At 60.0% G+C, this 22,239-nt stretch overlaps 1 protein-coding gene across 4 annotated transcripts in view; it reads left to right on the top strand.

Annotated features, from left to right (window-relative positions):
* The window catches only part of RBM19 (RNA binding motif protein 19), a 121,421-nt gene extending 106,196 nt beyond the window's left edge, over positions 1-15,225 (top strand). Inside the window, exons 23-24 of one of the 4 annotated variants that reach the window (XM_045073526.1) lie at positions 9,510-9,622; positions 14,636-15,225. In XM_045073526.1, coding sequence (XP_044929461.1) covers positions 9,510-9,622; positions 14,636-15,008 — 486 coding nt within the window. In that variant the 3' untranslated portion in view covers positions 15,009-15,225. Of the gene's footprint in view, positions 1-9,509; positions 9,623-10,206; positions 12,599-14,635 lie in introns of those variants that run through there. The other 3 variants (XM_045073529.1, XM_045073525.1, XM_004753296.3) reach the window with 3 other exon arrangements.
* Positions 15,226-22,239: the final 7,014 nt, after the last annotated feature.

Below are 22,239 nucleotides of genomic sequence, written 5' to 3'. Positions count from 1 at the left end.
GACTGGAAGAAGTTTTTCCAAGGAGTGTTTTTTTGGTGGGAGGAAGAAAGCCAGCCAGCCAAAGTTCCGGGGGATAAACATTCCAGGCACAGGGACCCGTAGGTGCAAAGGCCCTGGGACAGGAACATAGTCATAACAGGCCACCGTGGCTAGAAAACAGTTCCAGGGCAGAGAATGCTAGGAAACAAAGCTGGAGAGAGGCCAGGGGAGCTCCTTGTGGGGCCTGGCAGGGAGCCTGGCTTTTATTCAGCATAAAGCAGGAAGTTCCTCAAAGATTTAAGAAGGGAGGATTTACATTGTCAGACCTTTTCCTCCCTGTTCCACGGGGCCTGCATTGTGGAGGGGCAAGAATGAGGTAGGAGTCCCATCGTGGTCCTCACAGCAAGCAGGAGCAGTGGCCTGGGTGGGAACAAAGACCGTGGGGATGGAGAGCAGGTGGACTGGGCCTGTGTGGTGAAGGGAGAGTCAGCCTAATTTACTTCCAGAAGGCATGAGGGAAATTAAGGCCGGTGTGGAGATTTCTGCTTGGAGCCACTCAGGATGGTGGTGCCTCGTGATGATGAAGCCCAGGAAGCTGGGAAAAGCAGGTGGGGGTTGGGGAGGGGTGCACATGGGGTTTGAGACACTATTAGGACTCCCCATGGGATGTCAAGCAGATAGATCTATGAGTTAGGAGCTCAGGGGCGAAGTCTGGACTGAGATATAAATTTGGAAGTCATCAGCATACAGATGATATTTAAAGCCTGCAACAGTTCACCATTCCCCCGCCTTCCATAACTTAATCATTCCTAGGACGGCACATTTTCAAAAGATCGGGGACCAGGAGAGCCCCTTATCCCTATGCCAGCCCTTGCAAATATGCCTTCTTGATCTTGGCCATGAAAACATAATCATCGGGCTTTAAAAATCACAGTCGGGAAAGTTCAAGCAAGTATGTGAAGTCACAGAATTTATTATTCAAAATATCCCTTCGCTGTGGATCTTTCCAGCTCCCTGGAGACAGAAGGTTCCTGTAAGCTCCCCATGCCTCATTTTTATTCCTCCATTTGGGTGCTTCTCGGTCCCTCCTTAAGGCTTCACGGAAGCAGGCAGCCCTTCCTCCAGAGGCATCAGAGGAAGCCGATGAGGGCGATTGTGCCACTTGCCACCGCAGGGACAGGGACCAGAGGGCCTGAGAGGCGTCTTACCCCTGCCCTCTTGGAAGGGCACTGCCTTCCCTGGCCAGAGTGCTGTGTTTTGTTCCTTCTGGGCGGCACCAGGAGAGAGGTTGAAATTGGCCGGGAGACCAGCTCTTTTCTCAAATGCCCCAAGCCGTCGCCGCTGTTGGAGGCAGAGTCGAGCGAAGCCACACGAAGAAGCGGGAATTGTTTTCGTCCCGCAGCTCCTGGGCAGCAGGGGTGCAAATGGCCGGCAGTAGGGAGGGACCCACGTCCAGAGAGCCAAAGGCTTCCCTCCTGCCGAGGTGCTGCGGAGGCCGGAGGGGCCCGGAGCAGGCAGGAGCAAGTGTCTGCAGGTCCCCTCCTCCTCCTCCTCTCCCTGCTCCCTGCCTCACGCCCTGAGCCTCTTGGAGTGGTGTTTTGGAAATATTTCCAGGCGCTTCAGCAATATCCTCCCCACTCTCTTCCCCTTCCCCCGGGAGCGGCTGTCCGTGCGGGGAAGGCACTTGCTCCCAATCCAGCTAAATTGTTATTGACTTGTGTTCTCTGCGTTCCGCAAACATTTCACTCAGCCGTCGCCAGCGAGGCCAGGAATCCCTGCTAGGGCTAACGGGGAAACCAGCTGTGCCGGGCCATTTCTCCTGCTCTTCCTCATCGATCACAGAATTCAACTGACAGAAGGAGAATTTCAGAGCGACTTGGGAGGGGAAGGGGCTGGGCCCGGATTGGACAGGGGTTCGGGGACCTGGGGACCAAAGTGCTGGAAACCGGGGCAGGAGGAGGAGGGTAGGCTTTCCCTCCAGGGTTGTGGCTGGTGGCAGGGGGCGGCCAAGTTGGCGTCTGAATTGTCGGTTGGCCCGGGCCGGAGGAACCCACGAGAGACAAGACAGGGAGATTTTCGTTACTGCTTCATGGCCACGAGTGAGACTAGTGGGTTCTGTAGACAGGAGACCATAAATCAGAGGCTGCCCAGGTGAGCCATCAACTGAGCGCTGCCGAGGGTCTTTGTTTTACCTATAAAATACGCACAGGTGGGGTTTGGTTTTGTTTTTGTTTGTTTGTTTTTAATGAATCTCTACTATTTTGCTATCAGAAGATTTGGCCTGGAAAATCGAGATTCTGGCCTCTGGAAAAATTAGGTCTGACCACGCTGGTGCTGCGGGCCCGTAGAGCAGCTGGGGCTGGGTTGCCGCAGTCTGCGGCCTGCCCTATCGTCTCCCTCCTGTGCCTGCCTGACTGCCTAAGGCCTGCGCATATCCAGATCTGGTGCGGATTTCTTCCGCCTTGACGCCCTGAGGACACATTACCGTGTCCTCCCTTTCCAGGGCTCCCTGCTCCCACCCCAGGGCTATGCCAGGAGGAGGGGGACAGGAGGTTCATGCCCATCAAGCCACTGCTAGAAATGGAAAGATCCCTGCAGGCCCAAGGCAGGGGAGTGGGGGATGCCTTCCAAGGGTTCCACTTCCTTTTCCTTTGCTGCGTGCAATGAGTCACCTTCACCTGGCCACTCCCTGCCTCTCCAGCCTGCACCAGCCTCTCCAGCATCTGTAACTAATGCAAACACATGCAGGACGGAGCCTGAAAGCCCCTAGGCTTAGCCCGGCTCCACAGCCCTACCACAGGCTAAATCCATGGTAATCCAGGCCCTGCAGATGCGGAGCTTCCGGGCCAGCTGCCTGGAGCGCACGGAGGAAGGGCCACCTTCCAGGCTGCATGCAGTCTCCTGCTTCCCAGCGAGCCAGGGCCCTGAGCACTGTGCTGATCACCTCAGTAGCCAATGCCCGCCCCAGGCCACTCACAGCAGAACCTCTGGGGATGGGGTCCCAGCTTCGGTGGTTTCTAGATTATTCTCTCGGGCAATTGGGTGAAGTCCGCCACTGCAGGTAGGTGGTGCTGCGGAGGCTCTGTCCGTCCAGTCCTTTTCTGCCAAAGAGCTCTTTCCTATGGGGGCTGTGGCACCGGCCACTGAGCCCCGGGACCGCAGGCATCACTGGCGTGATGGGCTGTGGGGTGAATGCGGTCAGGTGACTTCCCTAGAACCGCTGCTTGCGCGTCTGACAAATGGGACAGTAATACCACGCAGCTTGTGGGATTTCTCCCCGTGCACACCCAGCCTGCCGCTCCGAGCCAGCGAGTGCCTGGGACATGGAGGCCCAGGGAATGCGGGGGTCCTCCTCTGCCTCTCAGCTTCTCCTGGTCAGCCCTCGGCTCACTCCCCCCTGGGGGCCCCCGACCCGGCACCCGTGGCTGGCGGTTCCGAATATCCTTTATAGAGTTTTCTGCACGGCTGCGGCCCCAGCCCCAGGCCTGGCACAGAGCATGTGCTCGCTTTCAGGTGGGTTCACGGGCCCCCTGGGGCCGGTCCTCCGGTTTCCACAGAAACTAGAAACGGGGACTGTTGCATAGCATCTCCCCTTTGTTTGCGAATTAGTAACTAGTTTTTTACATCTTAAATCGAGTCAGCAAATGCAAACGCTCTACCCGGGACCTGTGTCACGGGGGAGGCTTCCTTCCCTTTGATCACCCGGTCACCCGTAGCCGTGGTGTCCTGGTGCGGGTTCCCCAGGGGCAGAGCCTGAGACGCAGACTTGGCTACCAAGCAGATCACCTCAGAGGTGAGCCCAAGAAGTGCATGAGGAATGGGAAGGAAGTGAGGGATCCAGCCCAGGGCCGCAGCGAGTGGGCCCGCCGAGGGCAGCAGGTGCTCACCCCAGCCAGGGCCCTCCAAGATCTGTGGGGCACACACCTCAGAGCTGCCCCCCCGGGAGTCGAGGGAGCGGGGACATGTGTCCACCAGCTCCCCATGAACACATCTCTCTGGTGGAGGGTTTCTCCGGGGGGGCTTATGTCCCCAGCCCCTCCAGCTGACCCTATGCCGCGGCATCACATACCCTGGAGGCCAGAGACAGCCACTGACATGTCCCAGAGCCACGCACTAGTGCTGCATGCGGCCACCAGGGTGGGGCACCCACAGTGGCTCCCGGCACTGGCCCAGGGCTACTACTGCTGCCCCTGTTTGGTGTCCGTCCCGGAGCCGGAAAATGGGCCAGCCTTCCCTGAGCACTCGCCAGGGGCTGTGGGGAAGACTTAAGGGGCACCCATCTGAGCAAGCAGAGTACCTTCAATCATTGTGGGACACAGAGGCAGCCCAGCCCGGAGCAGCGGGCTCTGATCCTGGCAGCCGGGGTTCAGCCTCCCCTGGCTGCCGGCACCTGCTCCTCTCAGGGCCCCTGCAGAAGTCCTCCGTCCCCCGCTCTGCTCGCCCTTCCTCAGTGCTCTGCCTCTGGAACAAAACCCCATGAGGCGCTTTCTGTCATACTCCCAGCAGCAGCCCCCCCGCGCCCCCCCCCCCGCCCCGCTCGCGCCTTCCTGTCTGCCTGCCTGCCTGTGCCTTCCACGCGGGGCGACAGTGCCAGCCAGGGCCGGGAGAGAGACGCGGGCTGGCATTCTGTCAAGGAATTAATTGAAAAATAAAATCATTAGATGGGAACTCCAGAAATGCAAAATGGTGGTTGGAGGGGGGGAGGGGCGGGGAGGGGGGCAGGACTGGGAGGTTGTTGGGGGACGGCTGAGTTTTTTGTCAAGTTAATTTCTTGGGTATTGATGTTCGGTGACATTCACTTGTTGTTTATCTCCGGGTGCAGCTGTAATGCTAAAAGAAAATGCACAGCTTGTTTCGTTTATTTATTTTACACCTTTCTCCGATTCTGCATTATGTTTGTTTGGTGAAAACCCACTGAGGCTTTTGATGTCGGAGAAGTGGGATTTCAGCAGCTGTTTCCTGCAAGCAGGGTGCTCCGCACGCAGGCAGGGCCGGCGGGCGGTGCTGGGGGTCGTGCGGTGGGGAATCAGGCTGACGCGTCCCCTGGTGGCGGGCGTGGGGGAGTGGCGGGGGGGGGGCGACCCGAGTCGGATGCGCCAGGCCCGCGAGAGCAGTCACAGCTCCCAAGTGCTGAGCCCTTCGTGTGCGGGGCTCTGTGCACAGACTCACAGACGCCCACGGCCGCCCCGGGAGGCGGGTCCTGTCTTCACACCCCACATACGGATGGGGAAGCCGAGACACTGGGAGCGGAAGTGACTTGCCCAAGGTCACCGAGCCATTAGGTGGCAGAGCAGGGACCTCAGATCATCTGACCTGCTGCCTACACCACTCGCCCTGCAGGAGTCCGTGGATCCCCCCCCCCCCCCGTTTTCCAACCTGGGGTGGGGAATGGGTACCAGACCTTCCTTACCCTTTACCAGCCAGATCGTCTCACTCGTTGATCTAATAGCTCGTCATCGATCACCTGTCATCAATAGCCATCCTGACAGTCCCCGCCCTGTCGGCGCCCACCGGCCGAATGGCAAAGCGAGACACGACGCCAACACCCACGGTGACAGGGGTTAGAGCAACAGAGATGTCAGTCTGGCCGCCACCCGCTGGGGCCCAACCAGGGGCCGGTCACTGCTCCTTTCCCTCCGTTAATTCTCCCCACGACCCCCTGAGGTCGATGTTGGTGGTGCCCCTGCATTACAGGCAAGGAGACTGAGGCAGCAAGAGGCTGGTCAGAGGGGCCTGAGCCTGCATTCCCGAGTGTGTATGTGAAATGCTGAGGGAGGACATGCAGGGTAGCCAGGAGAGGCTTTCACCAGAGGGAGGAGCCTGCACCTGCTCCGGGCAGAAGGAGGGACTTCCCGCTGGGCCTGCCGGTCAGCTGATGGTGGCCACAGACAAAGCAAGGGAGGAGGAACTGTCCTGCCTCCTGTCCCAATTTTATACGAGGGAGTGAACCTTGCGGGGTATGTGACTGCCCCCCCCCCACCGAGGGCACACAGCTGGGAAAGTGCCAAAGCCAGGAGTGTGTGACCCTAAGGCCAGACGTGGTGACCACCCCACCTGTCTCTGTGTCTTAGGCTCCCATGCAGCCTTGGCCATGGCCTCTGCCCCGGGCCAGGGCCCCTGAGAGACGCCCCATGGCACAACCCAGACAGTGTGTGTGGCCTGCAAATGGGACAACTGAGGCAGGACCCCAGGGCTGCTCTGGTAGCTGGGAGCCTTAGGGGTGCGCCTTGCCCTGCACCTCTGTCTCCCCAGCTGTGAAATGAGGGTGACGGCACCCCCTCCTGCAGGGGGTTCCTGAGACTCAGCTGAGGCCCTGCCTGTGTGTGTCCTTCTGCTGGCCGCATCCCCCTTCTTCTGGGCCTCAGTTTCTCCAGCCAGATCACCCCTCCAGGGCCTGCCACGGGATTGGCCCTACTGCCTCTTCCAGGAGCGGGGGGCTGAGGCTCAGAGTGGGGAAGGTCCCTCCGCCAGCGAGGGGAAGCAGGGGATTGGAACCCAGCTCTGGGTGGCATGGCTTCTCTTCATTCTGCTATGGCTGTGTCGCGGGATGTTTGGCTCTTAAATGGTTGTCAGATGGCTGCAGAGGAGGAGAGCGTCTGGTACCCAGTGACTCAGAGGAAGGCGAGAGGGCAGCTGAGGGCAGGGCTGGTATCCCAGGCACAGGTGTGGAAGAACCGGTTCACAAGTCTTGAAGACCGCGAGGTCCGCTCCCAAGCAAACTGAGCATGGCTGGTGCCCGTGGGCCTCGGGGCCGAGGTTGGGAGGTGCCCACTGGTTCAGAGAGTGGGACATGCCAGGCAGCCATGTGGGAGTGAGACCAGCACAGTGGGGTCAGAGGGCCGGAGCTGGGAGTCAGCTAGGTTCTGGCCATGTTTCCATTGTCATCTCCTCCAGGAAGCCACCGTGATAGCCCACATGAAGCAGGTTTGTCCCCACCACGGCACTAACCCTGCCATGGGTTGTGGTTGTATGGCTCCTTCTCTGTGTCCCCTCACGGAATGCCTCAGGAACGCCCTAGACGGGGCCTATCCCACTCACTCCCAGGCCCGGCCCAGAGCAGCCACTGCCTGGTCTCTGCTGTGAGGGGATGGAAACGTGAACAAAGGTGGTTCAAGACTGCTTTGGGTTTGGCCCCTGCTTCTGTGTGTCCTTCAGCAGCCCGAGCTGTTGAACCTCATCTAGGCCTGCCGTCCGTCCACTCAGCCAACAAGTACTTTCTGAGCATCTGCTGTACGCCGCGCGCTGGTCTAGGTCTTGAGGGTGCGGGCCTCCTGGAGCTTCCTCCTGGAGCTGGCCTCCCAGCGGGAGAGGCAGACAGTAAGCTGCACAGTAAAACACGGGTGAATGCCGTGGAGAAGCACGGACGGGGAAGTAGGGCAGGGGCACTGGGGGCCTTGTGCTTTTAAACAAGGAGATCGGGGAGTCCTCCCTGCAAAGCTGAGTCCCCCACGTTGCTCCCTGGGGGAGGAGCGCTCCAGGCAGAGGGAACAGCAGGTGCAGAGGCCCGGAGGTGGGGGCCAGCAGCCAGGAAGCGATCCTGGGTGGCATTTGCCATATAAGTAGGTGCGGGGGAGAGTGTAACCGGAAGTTCACGGAGGTGACAGGTCCCCTGTGTCGCTCACAGAGGTGAGCCGTCCTGACAGCGTTAGCTTTTCCCCAAGTGAGCCAGCAGCACAGAGGCCAAGTCAACCGGGCCACAGGAGCTGATGCCCCGGGTGTCCCTAAGAGCGGTCTCTGGGAGGGAGGGGAGGAGGTGTCCACTGTCCTGGCAGCTCTGGCTTGGGGCGGGGGGAGGGGGGCCACGGCAGGGGTGGGGTGTTCGGGATGCAGAACCGGCTGAGGGCTTGAGCCCCAGGGCGCACAGGAAAATCCCACTCCCTTGCCGGTGCCTCCGGTGCCTCCGTGCCGTTAGGTGGTGGGAAAGCTCAGAGAAACCTTGAAGGTCAAGCCCACGGCTCTGCCACCGCAGCCCGGGAGCTCGCACCCCCATTGTTAGTAACTAGGAGGGGGCGTCCGTGCCGGGCTCACAGGCCCTATTTCGCTGCTCTTCTATTTCCCGGCTCCCATTACCTGCCCACAAATTCAATTTCCCGAGGCCATTGTGCACCTCCAAAGCCTGGCGATTAGAAGGAAACCCAGAGCGAGGAGAGGAAGCGTGTGTCTGAGCCCAGGGCTGCTGCCTTACCCCCTGCCCATCCTGCCCCCTCTCCCTTTCCATCACTAACAGTGGTGGATCCAGCTGCTGGACCTGAGGCTCCTGCGCCCCCAGGGTGGGCGGTAGGGGTGGGGGCTCTGGAGAGACCCACATGGGACACAGGGCTCCTGGCCCAGCGTGGAGTCAAGACAAAGGGTCACAGGGAAGTTTGTCCCCACAGGAGGACTTCACAGAGGAGGTGCTCTTTGAGGATGGGGTTGGGACTGTCTGCGGCTGCCCCTGAGCAAACCCGTGTTCTCTGGGACCGAGGCTGGCCGTCAGTGAGAGGTCAGATGGCCAGAGGGGCTGATGGCAGGTCGGGCCTAAGAGCAGCCTCCTTCCACCCCCAACCCTCCTGGGCAGTTGTCCCCATCTCCCTGGTGCTCCCTAGCCAGCGCCGGACACTCATGAAATGTGGGGAGACTGGCTGCGGCGTTGCTGGGCTTTGAATCCTGCCTCCAGCCCTTTGTAGCTCAGTAACCTTAGATTTCCCTGTCCGTGGCCTAGCTCCCTCCCCCGTAAGAGGCGGCCATCACCCCTACCTGCAGGACTGGTGGTTGTTGCACGCAGTAGGTCCTCAGTAGTGTTTGGGGCCCAAAGGGACTGTGTGAGCTGAGCCCAGTGTTCTGGTCCTGCCCTGCGTCTGCCTCCCCTTCCCCTCGCCTCGCAGAGAACTCCTCTGCATCCTTCAAAGTCCAAGTGAAAGAGCCCCTCCCCTGCAGAGCTGCCTCTCAGTGTTCTTCCCTGCCTCCCTCGCTGGCATCTCGGTGCATGATTTCAACCAACAGCCACTGAGCTCCTGCTCCATCAGGCGCCTCTGCACCATGAAGAGTCTGTGGCCTCCAGGAAAGCCGGAGAAGCTTCTGCTTTTTTCCCCAACAATTGCTCTCGCTTGACCCGTCCTCTCTGAGGGTGTTCCGCTCTCTGCAAGCCAGCCCGAGATCCGTCAGCCTCTGGGCTGCTGGGAGAAGCCCTCCTCGCCCCCTTCCTAACTGGAGCCCTTGCCTCTGTGGGTGGAAGGAAGCCCGGGAGGGGGTGGCGGGCCGAGCCGAGCCGGAGAGTTCCTGGGGCCGGGGAGAGGCAGCCCTGGAGTGAAGCCGGAGACTGACTATCCATGTTTCTCTCCCCTCTCCTGTGTTCTCCACACCCCCGCTTTGGCTTCTGGTCCCCTGTGCCCCCTCCTCTGACTCGCTGTCCTCCGGTGCTGCGTCTCCTCTCTCGCCTCCCCGCCCTCCATTTTGCTCCCCCCGGTCCCTCTCCTTCCTGCCATTTCTCCCTTCCCTTCCCTCCCCCTCGGCTGTTCTTTCCTCCTCTCTTGCCATCTGGGCTCCCACAGAGCCCCCGAAGAAAAAGCGGTCTGTGGTGTTGGACGAGATCCTGGAGCAGCTGGAAGACAGTGAAAACGACAGTGAGGAGCAAACCCTTCAGCTGCGAGCTGGCACCGAGAGGGTACGTGGCTCCGGGGCCCTGGGGACTGGGGACAGCCGCTCCGGCTTCTGCGCTCCTGGCGTGGGGGCTGGGGGGTGGGGGAGAGCCAGCGGTGGGAGTGCAGGCGACCCCGCCCTGCCCCAGCCTCAATTCAGAGGGGACGTTCCAGCAGTCCCCACACATCCGCCTTGTGCCTGGCACCCAAGGGCCGGGGGGCGGGCGAGACACAGCCACGATAGGAAGTTTCTCGTGGCTATACCAGGACCTGGAAACCTGGCCGTCCGCTGCTCCCAGATGGGGAGACGGGCCCCCCCGCCCCGCCTTGCTGGTCAGGGGATCTGGGCACACAGGGACTCGGGGGCCTGCTCCTGTGCAGCTGCATGGGATCAAGTGTGGCATCAAGAGGTCAGGACAGGAAGCCTCCATTCCACCCCACACTGGCTGGGGATCCTGGCCTGGTGACCTAACCTCCGTGGGCCCAGTGTCTGCCCCGGTTCCCACCTTAGACAGGTTTAATGGGGAAAACATGCCGCCGTGGTCTGTGAACTGCCCCCGCCGCAGTGGAAGACCAGCTCAGAAGCTTCTGTTCTTGGACTCCCCTCCAGGGCTGCTAGCTGGAGCTCCCACGTCTGCCGGCCATGTGCAGGAGTGCTCCCAGCCGGGACCTGGCCTCTCTCCTGCCCCAGGATCCCCAGGGACGTGGAGTCCTGGTTTGACCACCAGGGGCTGACCCTAAGCCCACATGCCAGCCGGTTGAGCCTAAGATACGACTCTGATGGCCGATACGCCTGTCACGGGCGGACGACTCTGAAATGCATCCCGGCCCCGTGGAAAGGCTTGTCCCAAACTTGGGGCACCCGCACGCACACCCCACTCCAGCCTGGAAATACGGCCTCCGCAGGGATGAGGGGTCCTGCACTCAGCATATGCTGGGAGCCTGCCTCCCGGCGAGGAGGGAGTCGCTCGCTTCTCTCCCCTGGGTCCAGTCCCAGCCCCACTGTTCTCAGCTGTGTGGCCGCAGACCAGTGAGGGCCCCTCTGACCCTCAGTTTCTCTTTCGGTCCAGTGGGGGTGGTGTGGTGCCTTCCTGGTGTTTGACTACCTCAGTCAATCCAAGTAAAGCCCCGAGGAAATGCCCATCAGCACTTTTGTTACTCCTTCATTTGGGACCTCCGGCTGGGGCTCCCAGGGAGAGTCCGGGAACCTTCTGACTTTGCAGAGAACGTGGTATGTGCGTTTTGGAGGAAGGAGGTTCCAGTCTTCATCCAGTTTGCCGAGTGGCCTTGAATCTGAGCAACGCTCTCCAGCGCCGGTAGCCATGTGAGGCTCCGTGCATGCCTTACGGCCCACAGGGCGCCGCTTCCTAATCGGTCCTGCTTCCCCCCTTCCTGGTTCCCCAGCTTCCGCAGCAGGCTGACCTGTAGACGTCGGGTATGTGCACCGCACACAGGTGGGGCCGGTATTAAACCTCACCCATGCCAGGCCCTCAGGTGACCAGGTCCCCCAGTTGCATGGGTCTTGGGGTGACGGGGGTCCCCACCCCATTCCTCCCCACTGCTCGTCTTGTTCAGGGACCCGTGGGACTTTCCGGTTGAACACGCAGTCCATATCCACATGGCCAGACCGATGGTGAGGGTGTGGTCGCTACACTGGAAGTCTTGGGCCCATGGGCCTGGCACACAAGGGGCCTCACGGGCACCCGCCTGACTTGGACGAAGGTACTAGAACGTTCCAGGGCAGGATCCGCCAACTCCTGCAGCCTGGTGTTGGGTGCCAAGCACAGGCCCTGCAGCCTGGGAGACCAGGTTCCCATTCCTCCTTCCTGCCTCGCCTGGCCTCTCTGACCCCAAGCCCGGGGGCTCACTATCTGGACAGGACCAGCCATGTAAGCAATGAGGAGCAGTTGAGTCCACTCTCCTGGAGGTCTCAGGGTGCCCCATCACCCCCCCTTTCATGCTGCCAAGGATGTCCACAGTGGACGCCATCCTCATCGCCTCCCCTCCCTTAACCCAGGAGCACTGCATTCTCCACAAGCAGCCAGAGGGATCCAGCTGGATCCATGAACTAGATTACAGAAATACAGCCTCAAACCCTCAGGGTTACCCTCACTCTTGGAATAAAGTCACATCACACTCCTCACCTCGCAAGGAGGCCCTGCCACTTGGCCCTCCCTTACTTTGTGCTGGCCCTTTGAGGGTATTCTCACCCCAGGGCCTTTGCACTGGCTCTTCCCTCTGCCTGGGACCCCCCTTTCCCCCACATCTCTCCTGTCTCTTTTTTTAACTTCCCCTTTGAGATCTTAGTTTAAATTCCCCTTCTTCACTCAGAGACGCTCCCTGACCACTTTGTCAGAAGTAGCTATACTCCGCTCCTCTTCTGCGCCCAGACCTGCACCCACACCCGTCGCAGACGTCTCTACCCCTGTCCTTTTCAGTCACAACACTTAGTGCAGGGAGTGGCCTGAACCCTGTCCCTGCCCCTTTGAAAACGACTACCACCTTGCATGGTCAGGAAGTACTCACACCGTCATAGTTCCATATGGGAACCAGCACTGTTGCGATGATTCTGGAAGGAGATAAAGTATGGTTGTTAGTCAATGGTCAGGTGAAGCCCGGTGAGGTACTCCTGGCATGGAGGACGGATGCCGCCCCTCCTCCTTGGAGGGAGACGCATCCGTCCAGTGCGTGCCGGGTGAGCTGTGGGGACTCTGGGCCATGGGGGCCCAGGCAGCCTGGAGACAGTCACTGTTGTCACCAGACCAGGGCACAGGGGGAGTTTGTGGAGGGAGTTAGAAGTGACAATAAGGAGCGCCTGGGTGGCTCAGTCGGCAAAGCATCTGCCTTTGGCTCAGGTCATGACCCCAGGGTCCTGGGATGGAGCCCTGTCCCGACTCCCTGCTCCATGGAGAGCCTGCTTCTCCTCTCCCTACCCACTGGCGCTCGCTCCCACACGCGCTCTTTCTGTCTCTAGCAAAAATAAAGTCTTTTTAAAAAAGTGACACTGGGGCATCAGTCGATCTAAGGAAGAACCGCGAGGAATAAACCATGGAGGGATACGGAAGAAGGGGCGCAGCCCCGGGGCTAGGGGAGCCTCCTGAGGCCCGTGTAGATGCAGCCATTTCTCAAAAGGGTCTGTGGCCTCCGGATGCTCAGGGGGAACAAGGAAGGGGGCCGTGCTGGCAGCTGGACTGGGCTGGGGGGACGGCGGGGTCCGGAAGGGGGCACCTGAGCTGATGAGGCTGTGCGGCCGTCTGCAGAGGCCAGAGCTGGAACCCGTCGCCCTGCATGTGCCCCCACCACACACACACACACACACACACACATGCCCTCTCGGACTCGGGGCCTGACCCCTGCAGGCCAGTTTCCCAGGCTCCCCTGGCAACAGGCTGCCAGTTGGGTTTGACCCGGGTGGGCACCATCGGGCGTCTGGGGCTGACGGAGGAGGGAAGATGAGGCGGTGCTCCTTCCCCTCCCTCCATCCTGTACAGGGTCCCCACTGAGGGTCCAGCCCTGGATTCTACCACTGCCTCCTCAAGACCCCCACCCCCAGCCTCTGGCTCTGGCTGAAATCCCCTCCGTGGAACTGGCCGACAGGCGCAGCGAGGAGATGGGGAACTGGGAGGCGCAGCGAGGAGATGGGGAACTGGGAGGCCTGTCTGCAAAGAGGAGCCCCGGGTTGGAAGCAGGGGTGGGAAGCCAGGAGTTTGGTCAGTCTGTGCACACGGGGCTCTAGAAGACTGAGCAGACAGAGATCCCCGGGAACTGCAGAAGCTTGGTGGTCTAGGGGAGAGCCATGGGCAGGAGGCCCTGAGGAGCCCTGAAGGGTGGGACAGAGTGTTCAAATGCGGGACCAGGCTTGGGGAAGGAGGGGTGCCGCCAAAACCCCTGGGCCTGGCCGGGGAAGGTGCCGTATAGACAGCCCTGGTTGGACAGGTGAGGAGGGTCCTGGCTCCTGCTTGCAGGTGGAGGACAGGGGATTAGACAGGGGGTCTCACAGAGCTCAGTGAGGGTGGGGTGCACTGCAGCTGGGGGGGTGGGACCCACAGGCCTGGGCACGATCCCTGCTGGACCACCCAGTGCTTGCGAACCTGCACCCAGGGGCTCAGTGTCTCCTGCCTGGATTTCCGTATCTTTAAAATGGATATGAGAGGAATTTGGGCCTGGTAGGATTTTCTTCAAGATGGGAAATATTTAACAGAGTTGCATTTTTAGGGGACGCTAAATCGTGACTATCACAAGTGTTTCTATTACTTAACAAAGAGGAAAGCATGGGGCATTACACCTGCGGATGCCCCAGCAAGCCAGAGTCCTGCGTGCACACAGCAGGCCTGCTGGGCCCATGTCAGAGGCCTGGGGCAGGATGGGGAGTCCCTGCATCCAGGAAGGTGGCCTGAAGAGGGTGCCTCTGCCCACAAGCCCCAAAGCAGGCTGCACGGGCATCTCCTTCACCTGGTCGTTTCCCACACAAAGCCAGACAGGAGATGAGCCCACGGTTGCCCAGGGAGCGCTTGGAAACAAGCGAGGCCTTCTCCAGGCCCTGGTATTGCTGGGTCTTTTCCCGACACTGCGATCTGGGGGTCACCCACAGGCAGGATCGTCTGTTACGAGAGCTGGGCTTGGGCCTCTGGGTCAGTGCTTCTAGGCCAGTCCACAGACTTAGGTGGGTAAGTAGAGGTTCTCGTCAGCGCCCAGCCAAGGGCCTAACTATGGGGTCATCCGGTGTCCCAGGGTCTGTAGTGATGGCCCTGGACCAGGCCTCGAGGTCTGCCTCCCCCCACCCCCGGGAGCTGGCATCTTCTGGGCCCATCCTGCGCACCGCTCGAGGGCTGGTGTGACCAGAGAAAGCCCAGCTTCCCTCGACTCTGGGAGGCGCCGGGCAGCTTGTGGCCTCTGGGAAAGGAGCCGTAGTGTGTGCAGCACCCCCCTCACTCCACACGGAGCAGGAAGGGGCGTCCGCCAGAGGCCAAGTCTGGCAGGGCGAGTCCCGAAAGCCAGCCCAGAACCTCAGCTCGTGTATTCATTCACCAAACACTTAGGGCACCGGGGATTCAAGGCCAGAAACGAGATCCACTCGCAGGACTGTGTCCGGGGCTTGAAGATCCGTGTGTCCGGCAGAAGACAATCTCCAGGAGCCCTCGCCCGCCTGCTTTCCCTCCTTCTCTTTCACTGCCTCCTCGGCTTTTTCTGTCTTTTGTGGCCGGGCGGGCTCCCGGCGCCTGTCTGTGCTCTGCAGCGTCTAGGAAAGGATTAGTGCAAGCCGAGCATGCAGGCTTTGGTGAACAGAGCCGAGTTTGGTTTCAACATCTAATTCAATTTGTTCTGCCGAGATTGAAATATGAAATGGTTGCCAGTCAAACGTTCAAAGGACGGAGAAGGGAGAGTGAACGCCGGCTGAAATTTAAATTTTAATGAAAATGACTTTAACCCCTTGGTGCATGCACCTTGCAGAAAAAGAGCACGTTCTCCCCTCCTGCGGAAGAGCCTCTCCTGGGGTCCTCCCCCCCCCCCCGCCAACCCTGCGCTTCTCTTTTGCAGAGCTTCCCTAAGACTATGTAACGGGTTTGTTTGTTGTTGTTGTTGTTGTTGTTGTTTTTTCCCGGAAGTATTGTTAATAAAAGATTAACGGAACACTTGCTTCCTAAGACACTCCCGTATTCACGCGGGCTGTGGAACTGGGCACCTGCCCAGCAATGAGTAGACCCCCCCGCCGGAAGCTCTGGCCACAGTGCTCGGCCCCGGTCACAGGTGGAAATGGTCATCTCTGCGCTGCGGTTTCCCCCAGGAAAGCCTGGGAGGGCAGGAGCCGCGGTTTGTGCCCACGGCACCCCCTGCCTGGCAATATTTGGTGGACTGAACACTCCGCACTTTGAGCTCCCAATAGCCATGGGAGGTGGGTTTATGGGACGTGGAGACACGGAGGCAGGTGGCATCCCCCAGGTGAAACCACGCAGGGGGCTGGCATGGGGACTCGTGTCCAGCTTCCCATCGCCAGAAGCCCGAGCTCTCAACCCGGCGGTCCCCTGCTTCCCCAGAGTGAGTGAGAGCCCGGCCCTGAGCAGGGTGGTGGGCCACACTCTCCTCTCCTCACCCCTGCACGGTGGGCTGTGCCACTGTCCTCGGGTTACGGGCGAGTGTGGGGCTCAGGAGGGAGGGTTTCGCACGTGCTGGGTCTGGATCCCTAACTCGGGGCGGCTTGAACAAAAGGTGCCCTGTCTATTTTTCCCCAGATTAGGCTTTTCTTGTTCAGCACTTACTTGCCATGAACCACAGATAGGCTTTTGGTAGGGGGGTGTTCAGTACCACCAATGCCATCACCCGTGGGCACATGCTGTGGCTTACGATGGCTGTGGTCAGTGCCAGGCATTGCCCGGCAATCCTAGGGCTCTAGGGCAGAGGGTGGGGGGCTGGGGACCCCAACACTCCCTCGAGAACCGAGGGACCAGCAGTTCCCGAGGGCAGAGCCCTTGGCTTCATCCCTAGGAGCACATGGAACATGAAACCAAAGCAGTTTGAACCTTAGATACCTCGGCGTGTGTGGCCAACATGTTTGTGAAGCCTGTTGTGCACGAGGGGGGGCCATGGGAACCGGGGAGCAGGAGGGAGCTCAGCGGACGACTCTCCTGGTGGGGGCAGAAGGTGGGGGGCAGCCAGCCTGCAGACGCTCCCACTCGGTGCTACTGAGGCTGCCACATGGGGTGCCCAGAGGGGCCAAGGGAGGGCCCCCCCCAGGGGGTGTCATGTGAGCAGAACCCGGGGAGGGAGAGAGCAGCGACATGCGTGCAGAGACGCTGCAGTAATCTGGGAGCTGGGGGTGACTCAGCCCCTCAGAGGAGGTGACAGGCAGCCGGGGCCTAGACGTGCTGCTGGAGGTGGAGCCCAGGGGAACAGAGGTCCCAGCTCCGAGGCGTGCAAGGCCAGGGTTGGCCCCGCGGTTTGGGAATGAGAAGGAAGAAGCGAGCGTGTGCTGGAGCTGACCTGACTGGAGCTGGCACGGGGGACCGCTGGGATGTAAATGTGCATTATGTTGGGAGGTGACCGTAAGCCATTGGGCAGAGAGAAGGCCCGGGCACGGCCATAATGGGAAATCATCGGCTCTTCCGTAAGAAATTTAAAATCAGGGCACCTGGGCTGCTCATCTGGTTAAGCATCTGGGCTCAGGTCATGATCTCAGGGTCCTGGGATCGAGCCGTGCATCGGGCTCCTTGCTCGGCGATGAGTCTGCTTCTCCCTCTCCCTCTGCCTGCTGCTCCCCCTGCTTGTGCTCTCTCTCTCTCTCCCTCTGGCAAATAAATTAATCTTTAAACAATAAAATAAGAAATCTGAGGAGCGATGTGGGGGACTCACAACCCCATGTAGGCAGAACCAATAAACCCTAACTCAAAGCTCAGAGCTTCCAAGTTCACTTTTAAGTCGCCCCTAGACAGGTCCAAACTCTCTTGGCCACAGGCCCCCCTTTTCCAAACAAAAGTTTTATGCAGAACCCCAACATAGAAAGCAGACATGCCCTGTTCAAAGTCAGGCTGTGAGGCCGGCCCATCCCCCACCCCACGTAGTCGTCCTCTGCCTCAACACCCCAGGGTTTGAAGACTTGAGGTAACGTGTAAACGGGACTCACAAAGCATGACATCAGGCTTCAGCGGCCACGAGAAGATTGTAGGCAGCCCAGGGGCAGACTTGTAATGTAGGAGTTTATTTTCACATGTTCACGTGTCACAAATACAGACACAGAGCTGGCTCATCAAAACCACAATTTCACCAAACTCTAAGGAGGAGGTTTAAAAAAAAAAAAAAAGGGGGACGCCTGGGTGGCTCAGTGGGCTAAAGCCTCTGACTTTGGCTCAGGTCATGATCCCAGTATCCTGGAATCGAACCCCACGTCGGGCTCTGTGCTCAGAGGAAGCCTGCTTCCTCCTCTCTCTCTGCCTGCCTCTCTGCCTACTTGTGATCTCTGTCTGTCAAATAAAAAACAAAAAAAAAGTCTTTAAAAAAATAGTGTATCGGTATAAAGGAAATTGTTAGACCATGAATATAGTAAAACAGAAGTGGTGAAGAAGAGCTATGAGTGGTCAAAACCAGGCATTGGCCAACTGCAGCCAGGGGGCCAGATCTAGCCGCTGCCTGTTTGTGTAAAGTTTTATTGGCACCCGGCCACGCCCAGGTTTCTGGCTGCTGCCGCAGAGTTCCGTAATTGCAACAGAGACTGTATCGCCTGCAAAGCCTGTAATATTTACGGTCTGACCCTTCACATCAAGTTTGCTAAGTCCCGATCTGAAGCAAGCCCCTGTAATTTCTCCGCTCAGAAAGCTGAGGGCGCCTGGGTGGCTCAGGGGTTAAAGCCTCTGCCTTCGGCTTGGGTCGTGATCCCAGGGTCCTGGGATCGAGCCCCGCATCGGGCTCTCTGCTCAGCGGGGAGCCCGCTTCCCCCTCTCACACTCTGCCTGCCTCTCTGCCTACTCGTGATTTCTGTCAAATAAATTTAAAAAAAAAAAAAAAAAAAGAAAGAAAGAAAGCTGGACCCAGAGAGGCCGCTGGCTTCTCCAAGGTCACACCGTACAGAAACCCCCATTCAGTTCACAGACCCTAGCCAGGCTCTCTGGGCTCCCATCCCGGCTCTGCCCCTTACCCGCAGCATGACCCTGAGCCCGCTCCTTGACCTCTCTGTGCCTCTGTGGCCTCATCTAGGAACCGAGAGTAACAGCAGTACCAACTCACTGGTGTTCTAAAGTTAAATGATGGCTGAGACCAGGGCCCGCCACTTGGTGAACACTGAACAAGCCATCGCAGCTGGTACCCCAACCCCCCCAATGTAAAGATGTGTCCCCTATGTCCACCCCGTCACCCGCCACCCAGGAGACCGAGTGCTCCGGCACGAGACCTGGGCCCAGGGCCTTCTAGCTGAGTGGCCCAAGAAAAGGGGCCCTGCCATCTCATTAGAGCATCGCCAGAAGCCAGGGCTGAGTCCTCTCCAGCTTCCGTAATAAGCCCCTCTTCCCCTTCATTGCAGCTTTCATGAAAACGATCCACTGGGGCCTCAGCGCCCCATCCTTGGGCTCAGGCCAACAGCAAACATTTTTCTGTTTTGCAGGATTTCCAGGTGGCAGCTGCTCCTGCCTTCCCTGGGAACCCTCAGGAGCCCTCCCCTCTCCTGGTCCCCAAAAAGATTCCAGGCGATCCTGTAGCCACCTCTTCATAGGTCCACGGGTCACCGTGTAGTTGACAAAGCAGTTGAAGTCACGAATTCAGTGGCGTCCCCGCCGAGTCCCAAGGCGGAGACTGTCTCATTGCATGAGTAGGAAACTGAGGCTTGGGGAAGTGAAGCGGCGCGTTTTCCAGGAAGGTGCCAGACGAAGGTAGGTGTGAGCCGCGGCCACCGCAGCACGCTCTGAGACCTCCTCTTGGCCTGCTTGGCCCTGTGGGGAGAAAGACGGAAGCTGAACCCATGGGGCCCACAGCCCAGGGTTCCGTTCGTGGTTCTCAAACTGCCCTTCCCACAGGAGCTGGGGATGTGGCCTGGGACCAGAGCCCTCAACCCCCTCCAGGTCCCAGGCTGCTGCTCTCAGGCTGTAAGCATCTCCCAGTGAAAGTGTCCCAGGTGGGAGCTGGGAGATGTTTAGTGGGTGCTGAGATGCGGGCCAGCTTCCTCCGGGGCTCCAACACCAGTTGGCTCCAGCGCCCCGGCGCCCGCCAGCTCTGCCAGCCTGGCGGAGACGAGGCCGCAGTTCGAGAATGTCGCCGCTGCCATGACAGACCCAAACATCGATGGTCTAACAAGATGAAGACTGGCTTCTCCCTCACCAGACAGCAGGCAGGGCTGTCGGCGCGGCCTGTAACCACACTGGGGACCTGGCTCCCCTCTCTGCCAGGATCAGGCAGCAGGACAGAAGGACAAGGCCAGGCCTGCCCCACCCTTCAGGGACACCGCCTGGACAGTCTCTCGTGGCTTCTGGCCAGAACAGAGTCACATGGCAGAAACAACGTGGAGGAGAGCCTGGGAAGGAGTGCCGGGCTGCCCTTTGCCCCACGAAGGCATGAGGTCCTTGTGCCGTGGGAGGCAGGAGAGTGAGAGAGGGGACAGCCAGCAGCCTCTGGTACCGAGGTCGTCAGCCCGCTGCCTGGGCTCTTCCTGGGCCATTTCCCGATTTCCACCCTTCGAGCTGACTCGCGTGTTTAGCCCCACGGGAGCACACTGTGGAGGTCCAAAATGTTAAAAGGTTAAAAATGTGCCTCCCGGATTCTTAACCCAGGAAAGGTTGGAAGTGTACTCTCTTAGACCCAGTAAGAAACCCCTGAGACGCGTGGGTCTGGCTTCCACATGAAGACATGTTTGCTGCTGTCCCACTGGCCACAGTGAGCCACGTGGCAGAGCCCGCGGCCAAGGAGGGAGGACACTGCCAAGGGGCAGCGGTGGGAGGGGGATCAGGGCTTGGATGCAATCCCTCCCCCACGCATGTCTTAAACAGGCCTTGCATCCGCCCCTCCTTGGGCACCGTCTGTTGCCTAGATCTGTTGTCTCTCCCTTGTCACCCTACCCCAGCCCTTCACCCGGCCACCTCCTCCTGCTCGGCTGTCCCCACCAGCCACCCCAGACTCGAGTGCTTTCCATCGGGGCCTCCCCCTCGCTTGTCACTTACGGCTCCGGCACTGCCCACGGCTGCAAGCCCTCCGAGGGCAGGGCCCGGGTCTCATGCCCTGCTCACCAGGGGAGGCACCACTAAAGTGTTCGCAGGAATCCAGGTCGTCCCCGGTCTGGCCTCTTGAGAAACTGGACAGAGTTCATGCTGAAAACCCTAGCCGGGCAGGTGAGCCCGGCTTCCCCAATCGCCTTTTCACTTCACGCCACGTCGGGTCCGAGAGTACGTTCGCCAAGCCCCAGGGCACGAGTGGACCATGGAGTCGATTCCCTCCTGCGGACAGTTTCTGGGCTCTCTGCCTTCCTCACACGCTCTGGTCCGTCCTGCCGCATCATCAGCTAGGCGGGCCCCAGAACTTCCCTGGGGGGGTCACCGACAGATGCCCTGCCTGCCAGGGCGCCCTGGAGGACCTGTGTTCCCCCGCTCGGCCTGATCAGCTTGGCCTAGAAACAGTTCAGCCTTCCTTCAAAAGATGCCCCGGGGTCCTTTAAAGCCCAATATGGTCCATTCTTGTCCCCAAGACTCCGTGTGTCCGGACCCCATTTTCTCTGGGAACCGTTTGGGAGTGAGCCTCGGCTCCTCTGCCCTCCCCGGGCCTCCCTCCCTGGCTCTGCAGCCCCAAATCAGGAATGACAGCACCGCCCCTCCATCCCCCCAGCTGGGGCGGCTGCACTTCTTGGGGAAGCTGAAAAGCAGGTCCCCCCGGGTCCTGCTCAGAGGAGCCCAGGCTTGGACTTTCTAGTGTCCAAAAAGCAGTCCCAGCTCTGGGCTCTCTCTGCTGCTCAGCCAGGCGGTGGTGTCCGAGGGGCACTGGATGCACCCGTCCGTCCAGGCACCACTCTGCAAAGCAGTTTGATGAATGAAGGAAGAAGACTGCTGTCAGAATTTTTACTTTTTCTGAGCCGACCGTCAAGTATTTACTCTTACCACGTCTTGCCTGGGAGCCTTGGTTTCTGAAACGAAAGCCACTGGACCCTCCAGATGAGAGTACTTCCCTGCAACCCAAGCCCTTGGGGGTGAGAGGTCAAGGGCCCAGAAGCACAGGCTTGAGAATCCTCCGGCCTGGATTCTGCTTCCCCAGTCTCGAATCTCTGCCGACTCCTTCCTCTGAAAATAGGAGACAAGACCGTCCCAGGAGGGGGTGCCGAGGCACAGCCCAGGGTCTGGTCCGTGGGGAACGCTTCCGCTCATCCCACCGAATCATACAGAGCGCAGCCCACGCCGGGCCCCCGGGGAGCACTGACCCTGCAGCCAGAAACAAGATCGTGGGCTGTGGTCCTCTGCTGCGTGGGTGCAGGGACAGCGTGCAGGGGGACAGGGTCGGGGTCTCACGCAGATGGGGCCCTGGGAAGGCGGCTCTAAGAGGTGACGTCCCAGCTGCAGGGAGTTGGAGGAGGGGGCCAAGCAGAGAGGAAATGGAGAAGGGGCACAGCCCATGGGAAGCTGCAGCGACGTGGCTGGGCGCTGAGCCTGGCTGCCGGTCCCTTCCACCGCAGCCCCTGGCACCTGCGTCCGTTGCCCATCCAGACTGGAAGGCCCTGCTGGCACTGTCCGGTCCCAGCCACCCCCGGGAGGGGACTGCTGTCAGCCGGGGGTGGCTCCCAGCCTCCCCCCACCGCTGTCCCCGGCAGGGGGCCGCCGCTGCGTGTCAGGGCTGCTCCAGTCCCCGCGTCCCCCAAGGCAGGGAGTCATGTGACAGCTGTCTGAGGTTTCAGATGGACCCACTCATGAATATCAATCGGGCCTGGTAATTCATAGTAAGTGGGATCCAGATTGACTAATAAGGAAGGCTTTCACCCCAAACTGGGTCCAGGAGAGGAGAGTGGCAGTGGCGTGCGGCGGCAGGCAGGTGCGAGCACGATGTGACCGGAATTGCAAAGCCCAACAGAGAACGGCAGGCAGCAGGGTGGCCCGCAGCCGCGGCCGCTCCACGGCGGAGCCGCCAGACAGCATGGGGAGCCGGGGCCCACGGGCAGCAGCCAGCACCCCCGGCGGGGGCGGGGAGCAGG

This window comes from Mustela putorius, unplaced genomic scaffold (genome assembly GCF_011764305.1).
Source record: "Mustela putorius furo isolate JIRA1106 unplaced genomic scaffold, ASM1176430v1.1 tig00537248_pilon_pilon_pilon, whole genome shotgun sequence".
In the NCBI taxonomy this organism is placed as follows: domain Eukaryota; kingdom Metazoa; phylum Chordata; class Mammalia; order Carnivora; family Mustelidae; genus Mustela; species Mustela putorius.
The sequence above is the reverse complement of the archived record's forward strand: the minus strand, read 5'-3'. Positions and strand labels throughout refer to the sequence as shown.